A 16391-nucleotide genomic window follows, 5' to 3' on the forward strand; every position below is an offset into this window, starting at 1 on the left:
ATACATAGAATTCACTGTCAGGTTGAATTCACTGTCTCTCTGTCTGTCTGCCTCTCTCTCTCTGTCTGCCTCTCTCTCTGTCTGTCTGCCTCTCTCTCTATGTCTGTCTGCCTCTATCTCTCTCTGTCTGTCTATCTGTCTGTCTGTCTGTCTGTCTGTCTGTCTGTCTGTCTGTCTGTCTGTCTGTCTGCCTCTCTCTCTCTATGTCTGTCTGCTTCTCTCTCTCTCTCTCTCTCTCTCTCTCTCTCCTCTCTCTCTCTCTCTCTCTCTCTCTCTCTCTCTCTCTCTCTCTCTCTCTCTCTCTGTCTGCCTCTCTGTCTGTCTGCCTCTCTCTCTCTCTCTCTCTCTCTCTCTCTCTCTCTCTCTCTCTCTCTCTCTCCTCTCTCTCTCTCTCTCTCTCTCTCTCTCTCCTAGGATGCTGAGTTCTACTCTGTGGACTTGGAGCGAGACAGTAAAGGTTTTGGCTTCAGCCTGAGAGGGGGGAGGGAGTACAACATGGAGCTGTATGTGTTGAGACTGGCTGAGGACGGGTCTGCAGTCAGGAACGGCAAAATGAGGGTAGGTAGCTTCTATAAGATAATCCTCAAGATCCTCTCTTTTAGATCCCAACGAGATCCTGCTCGGGCTCAAACGTTTTACACATCTTGTCGATTTGAAGATCTTTTCAGTCTCCTCCATACATTTCCCTTTTTGAGCACAGCCCTGTGACAACGTCGCTTAGCCGGTTGCCGTGGTAACATGACACACCTTCCCGTTTCAGGTTGGAGATGAGATCCTGGAGATCAACGGAGAGAGCACAAAGACCATGAAGCACGCGCGGGCCATCGAGCTGATCAAGAGCGGGGGCCGCAGGGCGCGGCTGGTCCTGAAGAGGGGGGACGGCTCTGTGCCTGAATATGGTAGGTTGACCACCACGTGACCTTGTGGCGGTTGTTTGTTTGTTTGTTCTCATCACTGTTACTAACACCACTGACTCCAGCGCTTAAAACTGAGCCCCATTCCAGCCTTAGAACACAGACACCGGAGGGAATACGAGCTCCTCTGAGCTGCTTTGTGTGATGGAGACATATTATTTCTTTTCTTACATTTTATTTTTTATTTTCAAGACTGTAAGAGAATATTGAACAATATATAGATTTCACAGCGGGGGACACTTATTAATCCCAAGTCTTAGAGCGGCCTATCGCGGTGTCGCTATGCTAGATTCAGCTGTTATATTGATCAGCGGAGGGTTTTCAGAATGTTTGTTACTGGAGGTCTTCCAGTTGAAATCTGAAGCACAAATGCTTTATTGCCAAAATAAAATGCTGTCCCAAGGGGCTGTATTCTCTGTTGATTGATTATTATCTTGCTGTGTGAGTTATGACAACAGTCAAGAGTCGGCTTGTTATTGTATTTTCTTTCCCCGTTTCATTTTCAGTTTTATATGGGGGGGGGGGGGGGGGGGTTGGGTTTACTTTTCAAACACCTCTCTTCCTGTCAGACGGGCGTGTGATCATACGATGTATACGCTCTGTTCCCTCCTCCTCTCTTTGAAGACTGTAAACTGTATCTTTTTCTCTATTTTATTTTGATTCCTCTCCCTCTCTCTCGTGTCGCTGGGGCTCTTCCTCCTCTCCAGCGATGATGGCTCCTCATCTCGCTGTTGGTACAATGAGGAATGACAAGATGGGAGAGCCCTGTTTCTACCTAATGGGCCAAAATCAGACCACGGTTTGTAGCCAAAAGTCTGTCCCAATCCACCCTGCTTCTCACCCCTTGACCTTCTTGCCTTCACTGTGGCACCCGAACACACTCCCATTGTCGCTTCTCCCTACCTGCATCCGTCTGTGTGTGTATGGGTGTGTGTGTGTGTGTGTGTGTACATGTGGTATGTCTTGTTGCCCCTGACTTGTTACCGTGCCTTCATGACCCATGTGAATCATTCACAATGCACCGCCTCTCTGCCCGCCTCAGGCCAGCAGTTGTGCAACTGGGATTGGTTCATGTCACTGCTCATCACAAGCTGCTGCCATAGCAACCTGTCTGATTTGGCCGACTCGTGGCCGAAACATTCACTTTTTTTGTTTGTTTTTTTGCTTTTGTTTCTTCTGCTTTTCCCAATGATTGGTTCACTGTTTTCCTTTGAATGATTTCCTAGGTGCCTGTTGTGTCAGTGACTCCTGGCCCACTGGTTAATGTGAGGCACCTGTTGTGTCAGTGACTCCTGGCCAATGTTCCCTCTAAGGTGCGCGTACGCGCACAGGGCAAAATGCTCCCGCGCACATCTGAAATCTGTCGCGCACAGAAACGTGTAAAATATGCATGTAGTTAAATTGACTGGCACGTTGCACCGAATACTACGGTACCCTGTTGCGTGTGACGTTACCCAGAGAAGCCCCGCTTTCAGTGCTTTGTTGGGCGTCGCTACTGCGCTCACAGACAACAGATGAGGAAGCGGACAGATCCTCATCTGACCAGCATTGATTCTGCTCACAATGCGAAAATGTACATTACAGATGAACTGCACCCAATTTATCGTCCCGGTCGAGACTAATTGGAAGCGGAGTGTCCAGTAAGACTTGAAAATATATATTATTTTGTCATAGGTTGATTTAGATTTCGTTATTTTCTTGAGATTTGTCAGATAGATTACTTTAGGCATAATACAGCATGTTGAGTAACTTTGGTTATAGAGAGATATAATTTTGTTATAAAATAATATAAACAATTTTATATCCATACAGAGGAGGCATACTTTAAATATATTAAAATGATAAGACATCTTTGAGTAAACTTCGAGTATCATTAAGTATCTTGAGGCTGAAGGCAGAGTGTCCTCTTTAAAAAAAAAAAAAAATCACAATATGGTCACCCTTGAAGTCGCATGATAATTCACTTAATAAAATAATGACGAGTCAGCCTCCTAAAAAGACAAAAGTTAGTGACACGACTCACAGTAAGGACTATGCTCTGTATCGTCAATCAATGGTCAAATAAATATTTGATTAAGGAATATAATATGCCTTTTTTTGTATTATTTCTGTGTATCAGCAAAATGTATAGATATTTATGTTGGACATTGAGGGAAATTAAAATTCTCAAATGTTTCCGCTTATCAACTAACCGGTTAATCGGCAGGTGACGTATGTTGCTCAGTAGTTGCTGATGTCTGCTCAGGAGGTTTGAGTGTTTGCTCAGACTGGGGAAAAAAATTAGAGGGAACATTGCTCCTGGCCCCACTGGTTAATGTGAGGCACCTGTTGTGTCAGTGACTCCTGGCCCCACTGGTTTTAATGTGAGGCACCTGTTGTGTCAGTGACTCCTGGCCCCACTGGTTTTAATGTGAGGCACCTTGTTGTCTATTTATATTTCAACCCATTTCTCCCTATAGAGATAAAAAGCATATTGAAGGTTTGTCACTTCAGTGTAAGTCAGCCTATATATACTATAAAACAAAATGTTTGACTGTAACATTCACATTACATGTATTAAGGTTTTTTTTTTTTTTCCAAATATCTTTGTTTTTATGATATGTTTATGGAAGTGCATGGGTGTGCATGATTTCCATAAAATCACTGTATTGACTCTACCGATACAGACACAAGCGCTGACATGGATGGACATGGAAACTTGTATTCATCTGTTTTTTTTGTTGTCACTATAGGATCATGAGCATTGCAAATACATGGTATATATGGTACATACTTATACAGTTATTACCAGTCCGCTAACTTCTCTTCCATTCTGCTCCCCTCTAGACGGCAGCAATGACGGCCACTCTCCCTCACCCGGGACACAAAACACTCCGGAAGTGAGAACTCTGCCGCCCAACATCCGATATCGCACCTCCTCGGAGTCCAGTTATCCACCAGACCTTCACCAACCATCACGCCAGGAGGAGGCTGCGCGGGGCCGAGACGGGGACGGGGTCGGGACCGAGAGGACGGACTACCAGGGTCGGCACTTTACCCCCAACCATCATCACACCTGGAACAACAATCACAGTCAAACTACCCCCAGACAACAGTCTCCAGACGACGGCAACAAGAAGAGCCGGGGCCGCAAGGTGAAGAAGTCGGAGTCGGAGAGCGGCATCTCTAAGCTCCTGAAGACTCTGAGGAAAGACAACTCGGGGAAGAAGGCGGCGGCGGCGGCGGCGGCGGCGGCCGAGAAGGAGCGGGGGGGCCGAGAGCTCTCCGCCAGCAGCTCCACCCTGGACCGGAAGTTTGGACGGCCGCGCCGCGGCTCCCTCGACCGCTCCCCGACCCGCAAGCGCAACTCCTCCCCCCCCGACCGCCGACGGGCCAAGTCCATGGACCGCCGGGCGGAGCGAGCGCCGCGGGACCGCACGCCCGAGAGAGATCACAACGACGACGGGGGGTTTCTCTCGGTCACCCCCGAGCGGAAGTTCTACGAGCGCAGGCTCTTGAAGGACCTGCACACGCCAGGCCGCGGCGTGGGGGAGACCGCCGCCACCCCGGAGCGCACCGACAACAACGGGGACTCCTGGTCTCTCTCCAGGGGCCGCACGCCCGACAGATCCGCGAAGAACGGCAACCTCTTGTTGAGGGACCCCTCCCCGGAGAGGAGGGGGGCGGAGAGGTGCACGACGAACGGGACTCCGGAGAGGTCATGCAGGACGGAACGGGACTCCTCCCCCGACAGTAATTACAGCCGGGATGAGCTGAACTACACGGCAGCGCCCAGACTTAATGACTATTACAGCATGATGAAGAACAATGCTGCGCAGAACAATAACGCGGCCTGCAACAACGCAGGCCAGAATAACACTGTAGGCCACGGACCCAACCAACTCCCTGAGCCCAAGAGAAGGCCGTACAAAGAAAGCCCCAAGGACCTCAGCATCTAGAGCGGAGAGATCCCCCCCTCGCCGTTCTCTCCTCCATCTGTGGAAACTGTACCAGACACTGGACTTGGACTTCTGAGGATATTGACTCTTGTGATTTTATTTGACCAATTGGTTTTATTGATTGATTGATTGATTTGACTGACTTCAATTCTTGTGATCCTAGCCAGAGATTCATAAAACAGCAGGAGTACAATCCTTATTTCAGTTCATATTGTTTGTTTTGTTAATGTTATAGTTATTTTGGCCATAACGGAGGTTGTTGTACTGTAGTGAAGTTATGTGTATGTGCCTGCATATAAAAAAAAGAAAAAAGTGATTTTGCTTTTTTATTTACTTTTCTTTTTGGCATTGGACTCAAAATATTTGTTCCCTCAGAGGTTTTAAACATATGTTCCCTCAGAGGTTTTAGATATGCGTTCCCTCAGAGGTTTTAAAACATGCTTCCAGCTGAGGTAACTGGTACATCTTACTACTAGGCTTTGTTTTAAACATGTTTATAGATGTGTTTTTTTCCCCCACCCCAGAATTGCTTTACTAAACAAACTATAGCACAAGATACTGATGGTTCATGAGTACTGTGAATATTGTACTGGATGTAAGGTAAAAATCGACATTTTTAATCTGATGGTAAATTTAGAGTTAAATATATATATATAATATATGTTTATTTTTTTTTCTCATATCTTTTTGTCATTTTCTCACTATTTATTTTTTATTTGCGCATGTCTTAAACAAGCTTCACGGAAGCTTTAAGGACCAAGGTATCCCCTTGTTCTGAAGAAAACAAACCCGTACCCCGCAGCTACTTCATTTGATCATCAACTCCATTGTAATTATTAGGCAGTTCGCCCCTCCCCTGGCTCTCCCCTGCCCTGGCTCTCCCCTGCCCCACAGCCCCTCCCCTGGCTCTCCCCTGCCCCACAGCCCCTCCCCTGGCTCTCCCCTGCCCCACAGCCCCTCCCCTGCCCCACAGCCCCTCCCCTGCCCCACAGCAGCCCCTCCCCTGCCCCACAGCCCCTCCCCTGCCCCACAGCCCCTCCCCTGGCTCTCCCCTGCCCCACAGCCCCTCCCCTGCCCCACAGCCCCTCCCCTGCCCCACAGCAGCCCCTCCCCTGCCCCACAGCCCCTCCCCTGCCACACAGCCCCTCCCCTGGCTCTCCCCTGCCCCACAGCCCCTCCCCTGCCCCACAGCCCCTCCCCTGCCCCACAGCCCCTCCCCTGCCACACAGCCCCTCCCCTGGCTCTCCCCTGCCCCACAGCCCCTCCCCTGCCCCACAGCCCCTCCCCTGCCCCACAGCCCCTCCCCTGCCACACAGCCCCTCCCCTGCCCCACAGCCCCTCCCTTGCCCCACAGCCCCTCCCCTGCCCCACAGCCCCTCCCCTGCCCCACAGCCCCTCCCCTGCCCCACAGCCCCTCCCTTGCCCCACAGCCCCTCCCCTGCCCCACAGCCCCTCCCCTGCCACACAGCCCCTCCCCTGCCCCACAGCCCCTCCCTTGCCCCACAGCCCCTCCCCTGCCACACAGCCCCTCCCCTGCCCCACAGCCCCTCCCCTGCCCCACAGCCCCTCCCCTGCCACACAGCCCCTCCCTTGCCACACAGCCCCTCCCCTGCCACACAGCCCCTCCCCTGCCCCACAGCCCCTCCCCTGCCACACAGCCCCTCCCCTGCCCCACAGCCCCTCCCCTGCCACACAGCCCCTCCCCTGCCACACAGCCCCTCCCCTGCCACACAGCCCCTCCCCTGCCACACAGCCCCTCCCTTGCCACACAGCCCCTCCCCCGCCACACAGCCCCTCCCTTGCCCCACAGCCCCTCCCCTGCCACACAGCCCCTCCCCTGCCCCACAGCCCCTCTAACAAACTGTCAATGTGGAAAAGATGGTTCTCCTCTCACAGAATGGAGGAAGCAGAAACACAGAGGCATCTGTTAACGCTGTGGCCCTTCTGTTCCTCGGTGTGTCTGGGGAGGACGCAGTGAGTCACTCTCATCTCCAGGCAAAGTTGTTCTGAGAAGACAAGTTAGAATAAACCAAGTTATCAAAGTTTGTTGCTCATCTGAATCGGAGAGAATGTGGAAAACAATGCGTGGGCTGCGTCGGTGCTGCGTGGGGAAACATAAGGTCATAAGGTGCCATAAGACGACATCATTTGGGGAAATATGCCAAAAAAACTTTTTTAAGTTTAAATGAAGTTTAATCTAAAATGTTGTAAAATCACCTCCATGGAAGATGCATGTGTGTGGACAAGAGTGTATTTATCCCACCCCATGTGACGTCTGAGTGAAGTTTGATCTATAATCAGTGGAACGTACACATTGATCCCATAATAATAGTTAACCCTCTCCTGTTCATATATGCACATTTTGGCATTACCACTTCTGGGGTCCCAATGAAGGACCTGTCTCAACACCCCCCCCCCCCCCCCCCTCCCTTTCTTTTCTTGATCCGCCGATCACAACTGTGGTGATTGGAGGATCAAGAAAAGTGGGGCAGGGTTTGAGACGGGTCAATTATAAGAAGAGGGTGGGTCAGTATCGTCGTAGAAACATTAGAAAATGGCTCCACTGTTACCAATGTGAAGACGAATGGCGTTGTAAGACGTAGCACTGTCTCCCGAGTGCTGGATGTCTTCCGTGAGGACGCCGGGGGGCCGTGACCCGTCCTCCTCTTGTGATTCTAGGGTACCACCAGAATGAGTTGATGTGTGTTGTTGGGTTATGGAACCATCCGGTGTTGGTAACACACGATGGAAAAGGTCTGGTCCAGAACCCGATCTGCCATCTGAGCCACGCTGTCGCACCACTGGAGTCTGACTGCTGCTTTCTAATGTGTTTTTGTGTGTATTCTGTTTTATGTTTCACTAAACAAACTAAAAAGATATTGGATAAAAAAAGAAAAAACACAACAAATGCATTGTTTTATCACTGTTGTCGCCATGGTACTGTATTAAAAAAAAAAAAAGAAAGAAAAGACATTTAAGACGTTAACCTGTTGGCCATCACCTGTACATAATTTTACTATATAACTAATAGGAACCTGTCGAGGAATAAAATGTTGCCTTTTTCTTGTACAAAAGAGAAATTTATGAGAAACCTCAGCAGTGAGGAATGTGATATTGTGTTTATATTTCTGAAATGGACCTGATGATTCATGGGAAATTATGTTGATGTACTCTGAATCAGGTATGTAAAGACGCTCTAAAAAGACTATTTGGTCAGAAGCCGTTAGTTGGTCTGAATCTCTCTCGATGGTTAGCCTGCCTTTGTATTATAAAGCACTTGTATGCAGTCTGTGTTCTTTAAGCATTATTTCTTGCAATGTGCTCCAGACATAATGCTGTCTCTGTGTTGATAAAAGCAGTACATGTATATGGGCCAATCTTTTTATAAAACTATGCATATATAAATATTACATTGTTCATAGCTTTATTTGACCCATGAAGCTATACATAACATTAGTCTAAGTACAAGTAGATGTGGACTTATCCGGTGAAGCTCCTTTCCTTGAGATGGATCACAATGTATATGTAGCTATCAAAAAAAGTCTGTGAATGCTATTTTTATTATCAAATAAAGTTTTCCATACAAATTCAAAAAGGATTTCATATTTCTGCACCACAGAGGAGGCTTCTGAGATTTAACTGAATTTTCACCATATTGGATCTAATCATTCCAGATAAAATCTACTTACTATATAGTGCTGGTTTCGCACCAAGTCCTGCACTAAACAGGTCCTTTAAATGAAGATCTATATTGGAAGGTTATATTTAGTCTAGGACCTTGCTGACCTCATGTCCGTGAGTGTAAAACTGTCTGAAAGAGTTAGAGAACCACTTGAGGAGAATGTAAAAAGAGATTAATAGTAGAGAGACACAGTAAAAGAAGACGCCTGTGGGTCTTCTTTTAATGTGTCTCTCTGATAGACGTCATATTTGTCTGTCAAAGCAGTGATGCCAAATATGAGGTTTAGGAGATGAAGGGACAATTGACCTATCTCAAGCCCTGCCCTCTTTTATTCATCTTCATTGTTCACTAGAAGTTATTACAATGAGAGAATGTAAAATAATTCTGCTCTCTCCTCTGTTATGTCTCCACCTACAGCTGTTAGCAAGCTAGATAACTAAGACACACCTGCAAACATAATACTGATACTGTAGTAGGCTATAGCTTTCTGATTTATCTTTTAATGCACATGTTGGCATAAAGGCTATCGAGTGTCAGGGTCCTGCAGTTTTACCATTCTTGCTGATGATGCCTCACGTCTTATTGCATATGTCCAGCTTTCTCTTCTTTTTTTATTATCAATTTTCTTTGAATTTTCTTTCTTTTCTTTTACATGAAATACAAAATATAAAAACATGACAACACACGATACAATAATAATAATAATAATAATAATAATAGACAGGACTTCACAGGACAGTAATAGTACTGGCAATAACAATAATGACAATAGAATAACAAAAATAATAAATACAGAACATAAAAATCTAAATTATATTATTACACAAAAGGCATTTCCACTCCCACCCCAGGACCCCCCAGGACCAACACCCGACCCCGCTCCGCTGCTAGATAGTGGCTTTAACTTTCTCGGCCACCGAGACCCACAGCTCAATGCTGGCCTGTCCAACCCCAATCACACGTGCAGTAGAGATGTCCATATAAATTACATCTAGTAGTGTCAGAGACCAATTAATCATTGTGAGTTTCTCAGGTTGTTTCCACCTCATGGCTATCGGCTTCTTGGCTGCAGTAACACCCGCCAGAATGATTCTTTTTTGTTGTATGGATTGCCAGTAGTAATGATATATCATTTAGGAGTAGTGTTGCTGCCGTAAGTGGAATTGTTAGGTTACATATGTTTGAAAGTTTAGTTGTTGTGTGGTGTGCACATGTGCATATAAGTGCCAGTGGCCTGAAAATCAGTCCTGGACTCGAGTACTACAACACTGGCCCGTTTCACTGGAATTCAGTTGCTAGGGACCAGTTTGGACCCAATTATATTAGCTAACGTTGCAACAGAAAATAAACTAGGGTCCTTTTTAGAATGTTATCGTTGTCACTTTGAAACCGTCTATAGATGAAAGCACAAACATGTGCTATTAACCCTTTCACTGCCACACTACAGAAGGTTAAAAGAACCCCTGTGATGCTACCAGTGATATAAACATACCTTATTTGTTAAATGTCACAGAGAGCAAGAGAGAGGCTCTACTAATAATCCCACTAATATCAACTTCTTATTATACTTTAAAGCCCCAATCTGTGATTTTATTTGGCCATATTAATGTGGAGTATAGGCTATATTCACATTAGTGTTGTCACGATACTTACACGTTGACTTTGATACCGATAGCAGCCTAAGTATCACGATACCGGTTCTAAAATTATCACAGCAAAAACCTAAAACCTGAGGAAAAGTTATGGAATATAATATTAGAACAGAACATGGAACATTCTTTATACAATTATTTCTTATTAATAAAAGAACAGAAAATATCCTAAATAATATAAATAAACGTAAATAATAAAAATAATACAATTATTCTGTTACAGTTGCTGAGCTATATAGCTAATCTCCATGTGTTATTATGTGTATTATGTGTTATCTCTCCACTCCACGCAATGTTAGTGCTTGTGCCAGCACAGGAGATACAATTATAAAAAAAGAAAATTGAATGGAGCATTCCCCGCAGTCCCAGCAGATCCCGCACCTCGGGAACCCCGTCTCTCCGTCCCACGGCTGTTCGACGGCAATCCCGAGGAGTGTGCCACATTCATCATGCAATGTGAGTTGGTTTTCCGTCATCAACCAAGCCGTTTTACTGCTAGAGGGTCCCAAGTGGCCTATATGACGAACTTGCTTTCAGGCCATGCTGCCCAGTGGGTCACTTCCTCCTGGGCAATGGAGGCAGATTTTAACAAGAGCTGAAAACATGTCTCCGTTATAATGTGTTACTTTTGGAGATGGGGCTATACCCATCTTGTCATGTTTGGATCACAGAGTGGGCCTTTTAAGAGGTCACAGAATCCATTCCTTATCGCCATACTATCATTCGGTAGGCCTTCTATAATATATGCACAGGAAAATACAATGCTCCGAATCGGGGGGTTGAGTTATGGTGGGTACATGAAGATTTGTCATCATGCCTAATAATGAGCGAAGCGGGTGTTTTGTCTGTGAGCGCAAGAAAGGAATTCATATGAACATTCTTGACTCATCCAGTGTGACCTCTACTGTAGAATATCAATGTAAAGTCTCATTTAGCCATGCTCTGTCTTCGTCCTCTAGACCTTAACGTGGCATGGGGGGGGGGGGGGCAGTGAATGATTGATATGTTGTTGTCAGTTTCCTCTGCCTGGGCTGGATTCAAGCAGATCGCTTAGTGTGCAGATCTGTATTCTGAGAGAGATCCGATGGTATGAGGGTTGCTATAGCTACGCGCGAAGGTCATGATGGGAGAGAGTTCTGGAAGTGTTTGTTTTGCTCCAGCCTGACAGATATTTCTGCACAGCCAAGCGCTGAGGAGGAGGAATCACATGTCATTCCTCGGGTTTCCGTCTTTCATCAAAAAAGCCCATGGTTAACATTAGCATTATACCCCCAAGTAATGAAGCTATACATCTGCATGGACATCTTAAATGGCACATACACAATGTAGATCATTAACATCTATCTGGCATTGATCTGGCCTCACAGCTTGTTCCTTTTCCTCAAGTGTAAAGTAGAACTGAACAGACATATGAAAACATAAAACTACAGATGACTCCATATGCCTTCTGAATAGCAATAGTGAGCTAATGATGTTATTTTCACAATAAAAGTAGGACTTGTGTATTGTGTGTGTGTGTGTCTCTGTGTGTGTGTGTTTGTCTCTGTGTGTGCGTGTGTGTGCGTGTGTGTGTGTGTGTGTGTGTGTGTGTGTTCGCCTACCGTGCCAACAGGTCAGTAGAGGACGCCATTAGTCTAGTACTCCACCACACACTCCTACACCTAGAAACCCCCAACCCCCTTTAACACCATCTCCCCCAACAAACTATTCTCCAAACTTCAGGACATGAACATCAACCCGGCCATAAACGACTGGATCCTTGACTTCCTCAACAAGAGAATCCAAAAAGTCAAGGTGAACAACCTCACATGGGGCGACAGTGGCTCAGGAGGTAGAGAAGTCGTCTGGCAATCCAGAGGTTCCCGGTTCGATTCCCGCTCCTCCTGGGCAGCGTGTCGATGTGTCCTTGAGCAAGACACTTAACCCTTAATTGCTCCCGATGAGCAGGTTGGCACCTTGCATGGTTGCCTCCGCCGTCGGTGTGTGAATGGGTAATATGTAAGTAACAAATTGTAAAGCGCTTTGGATTCTTAATAGGACTAGTTGTTAAAGATCCCTAAATATTCAGCACAACAATTGAATAAGGTTGGAGTGGGGTGGAATTCAATACCATAGTCCCCTCCATACTCATAGCCAAGCTCAGGGACCTGGGCTTGGGCTATGACCTCTGCCAGTGGGTCTTGGACTTCCTGACTGGCAGACCCCAGGTGGTGAGAGCAGGCAACTGCACCTCCTCATCCATCACCCTCAACATAGGGGCCCCCCAGGGCTGTGTTCTGAGTCCCCTCCTCTACTCCCTGTACACACACGACTGTGTGGCTCAGCGGAGTAGCAATACAATCATCAAATTTGCTGACGACACAGTGGTGGTGGGCCTGATCTCTGCCAACGACGAGAGGGCCTACCTGGAAGAGGTCAAGGTCCTGGCGGGATGGTGCCAGGAAAACAGCCTCTCCCTGAACGTCAGCAAAACAAAGGAGATGATTGTGGACTTCAGGAGGTCGGGGGTCAAGGACTACAGCCCCCTCAGCATCGACGGGGCACCGGTTGAGAGAGTCAACAGCTTTAAGTACCTCGGAGCCTACATATCCGAGGACTTGACATGGACCACACACATTGACAGTGTTGTGAAGAAGGCACGACAACGCCTCTACTTCCTCAGGCGCCTAAGGAAGTTCCAAGTCAGTCAGAAGATCCTTAAGAACTTCTACTCATGTACAATAGAGAGCATCTTGACCGGCAACATCACCTCCTGGTTTGGGAATAGCACTGCACAAGACCGAAGCAGACTACAAAGAGTGACACGTTCAGCCGAACGCACAATTGGAGGGGGGCTCCCCACCCTCCAGAACATTTACAACAAGCGTTGCAAGGGCAAGGCTAAGAGAATCATTAAAGACTCCAGTCACCCGAACAACTGCCTCTTTGAACTGCTGCGGTCAGGCAAGCGATACCGGAGTCTCAAGGCGAGCACAGAAAGACTCAGAAGAAGCTTCTATCCCCAGGCCATCAGGCTGCTAAACGAACAATGAATGAACACTACACAACAACAACCACCAAACGCACATAGCACACACATCCACACGCACACACTCACTTTAAACAAACACACTGTAGCACCCACTCCACACACTTTATAGCACACACCCACTTTAAACAAACACACTGTAGCACCCACTCCCCACACTTTATATTTATTGATGAAGGATTGCACTACAACTCGTACACCTTACTGTAAATTGTACCTAAAATTGTACCTCATCCCATTTCTGCTTTGCACTAGATAGTACTGTACATTAGTACACTGCATAGTATTGTATATTATATGGTAACTCAGAACATTGTACATATGTCTATACCGAACACTGTGACCTCATTTTTCTTCTTCTAAATTACATGCTATATTATGTTATCTGATACTATCTTGTCTAGCACAGTCTCTGGAGCGTAACAGTAAGAAGCATTTTGTATGAAAGTATTCTGTACTTCTGTATGACAACTATTAAAGAACTTGAACTTGAACTTGAATTTGGCAATGATCATGTGGTGCCACCAGTAAAGCGCTATATAAAAAAGCAACCATTTACATCCCACTCCCTGACACTCAGCACTGTGCCCCTCAGGGCTGTGTCCTTTCCCCCTGGCTCTTCTCCATCTCTACACCAACCAACTCATCTCCCTGGACAGCTCAGTAAAAATCTTTAAATATGCAGACAACACCACCATCCTCGGCCTGATCACAAACAACGATGAGACCTCATACCGGCGAGAGGTGGACAGAGCAGCGAGATGGTGCTCCATCAACAACCTCCTGCTCAACACCTCCAAGACTTCAGATCTGCCAACAAAACACACAAACTCCCACTATCAATCTCTGACCAATCCATAACTCTGACGGACTCACTCAAATTCCTCGGCACCCACATCAACAATAACTTAAAATGGTACACCAACATCACCTACATCACAAAAAAGGCCCAACAGCGCCTGTACTTCCTCAGGCAACTGAGGAAGTACAGGGTCAAACGCCACCTGCTGGTCCAATTCTATACCGCCATCATACAAAACATACTCACCTCTTCAATCACAGTCTGGTACGGTTCCGCACAAAAACTCTCCATTCAAAAACTTCAGCGCATCATTAATAAGGCCTCCAAAATCATAGGATGTGACCTTCCCTCCCTGGACTCCATCTTCACCTCCCGCACAACCACCCGCGCCAGAAAAATGGCTAAGGACCCCTCACACCCAGCACACCCCCTGTTTCAGCCCCTGCCCTCAGGTAGGCGCTTTAAGTCCATCTTTTCAAAAACCACCCGCTTCAAGGACAGCTTCTTCCCTACCGCCATTCGGACCCTGAACTCCCTTGACCCCCCTCTCCCCCTTCCGCCCCCCACACTAACCAAGCTCCTGACCGATGGACTAGATTCTTCTGTGTGTTTATGTTGTGCTGTGTTGTGCTGTGCTGTATTTATGTATTTATTGTGTCATGTTGTACTGTTTTATGTATCCACTCTGTACCGATCAAGAATACCACCAACCTGGTTGTGTGGCAATAAAGGAAACTTGAACTTGTGTGTGTGTGTGTGTGTGTGCGTGTGCGTGTGCGCATGCATGCATGCGTGTGTGTGTGTGTGTGTGTGTGTGTGTGAGCATGTGTGCAAGTGTGTATGAAAGTAAGTATTAGTGTGCCAGTACTAGTAATTATTTTGTGTTCCATGCAGGACGCGTCTATACTTCCCGCAAGCAAGTTGTCCTTCCGCGTTCCCATTTTGCGCTCCGATTGGCCACGCACGTTTCTGGTCATGTGACTTGTGCGCCCAATCGCATGACGAGCAGTGTCTTAGCCCATTTCCGCGTCGAACAGCCTGCAAACGACCTAACGCCTAGTTTATCACTGGTTAAACTTAGGCGACTCTTTCGCAGTTGGTTAAGGTTAGAGTTTGGAATCAGGGCAGGCGTTCTATCGCCATGCTCTAAGACAAACTCTAACCTTAACCAACTTCGAAAGAGCGCCTAAGCTTAGCCGTCCAAAGAACTTGCCGTCACACGATTGGGCGCACATGTCACATGACCAGAAACGTCAGTGGCCAATCAGATCGCGCAAAAGGACAACTTGCTTGTGGGAAGTATAGACGCATGCAGGACACACAGTAAGAGTAAAAGCGTGGGGCGACAGTAGCTCAGGAGGTAGAGCAGTCGTCTGGTAATCAGGTTCCTGATTAGATTCCCGTTCCTCCCGGGCAGCGTGTCAAAGTGTCCTTGAGCAAGACACTTAACCCCTAATTGCTCCCGATGTGCAGGTTGGTACCTTGCATGGTTGCTTCTGCCATCGGTGAGTGAATGGGTAAAATGTGAGGAACAAACTGTAAAGTGCGTTGGATAAAAGTGCTATATAACTGCATGCAGCCGTTTACCATTTAAAAGTAGGACTTCTACACTGTGTGTGTGTGCGTGTGTATCTGTGTGCGCATGCATGTGTGAGCCTATGCCAGTGTATATGAAAGTATGTCAGCTGAGACTTAATTGTTTCCCAACATTGACCTCAGCAACAAGACGTCTTATGATTCACACGTGTTCATCCAGTCTTCGTCCGGCTTAACCTTTAAGTAATGTGATTAATATGCATCAGCAGACAAGGTGGCAACAGTGTTGCTCCTGAGTCATAGCCATGATTATTCATGTCATAATCCCCAATTGTCATACCAAGTTTTAAATCCAAGGTGAACTGCGATTACAGGTGCCCTGGAAATGGCATCGCTACAGTGAAACACTGCAATGCAACTATTCTAGAATAGTAATTGAGTCAAAGACACAGCTGCATTCTGAATAGATCACATGTATTCATTTGATTAAATAGACTACAATCATTTGTACTTTTTCATTTGCAAAGTGCGTTTTATTTTACATTGCCTTGATTACATGCCTCTACATTCACAAATAAGCCAGTAACATATAGGATCCAACTGTAAAAGATTTAAGATTTATTTTCCTTTCAACTCAGGAAAAAATAAATTATCTTACATATTTATACGTTGGACTCTCTGTACAGAAACAACTTTTCGTGGGCTGCCGTTTCGTGCCACTGTCTTTAGGTTGAACCAACTGGTTTGTACAAAAAGGAAATGATTTCTTAAAAGTTTCCAGGACAGTAGTCGAAGTCTTCTTCCTGGATCCTGGATCTCGAGGCCCATTAGGAGCCCGT

General features: G+C 46.6%; 1 protein-coding gene across 1 annotated transcript in view; it reads left to right on the forward strand.

The window, feature by feature from the left end:
- LOC311244306 (membrane-associated guanylate kinase, WW and PDZ domain-containing protein 1-like) overlaps positions 1-5168 on the forward strand; it is a gene marked incomplete at its 5' end in the record, with an annotated part of 219745 nt that extends 214577 nt beyond the window's left edge. Inside the window, 3 exon segments of the mRNA XM_084333755.1 lie at positions 415-558; positions 761-899; positions 3741-5168. Of these exon segments, the coding sequence (XP_084189881.1) occupies positions 415-558; positions 761-899; positions 3741-4852 (1395 nt within the window). The 3' untranslated portion in view covers positions 4853-5168.
- Between the last annotated feature and the right edge of the window lie 11223 nt (positions 5169-16391).

This window comes from Notolepis coatsorum (genome assembly GCF_963971535.1).
Source record: "Notolepis coatsorum genome assembly, chromosome: 17".
Lineage (NCBI taxonomy): Eukaryota > Metazoa > Chordata > Actinopteri > Aulopiformes > Paralepididae > Notolepis > Notolepis coatsorum.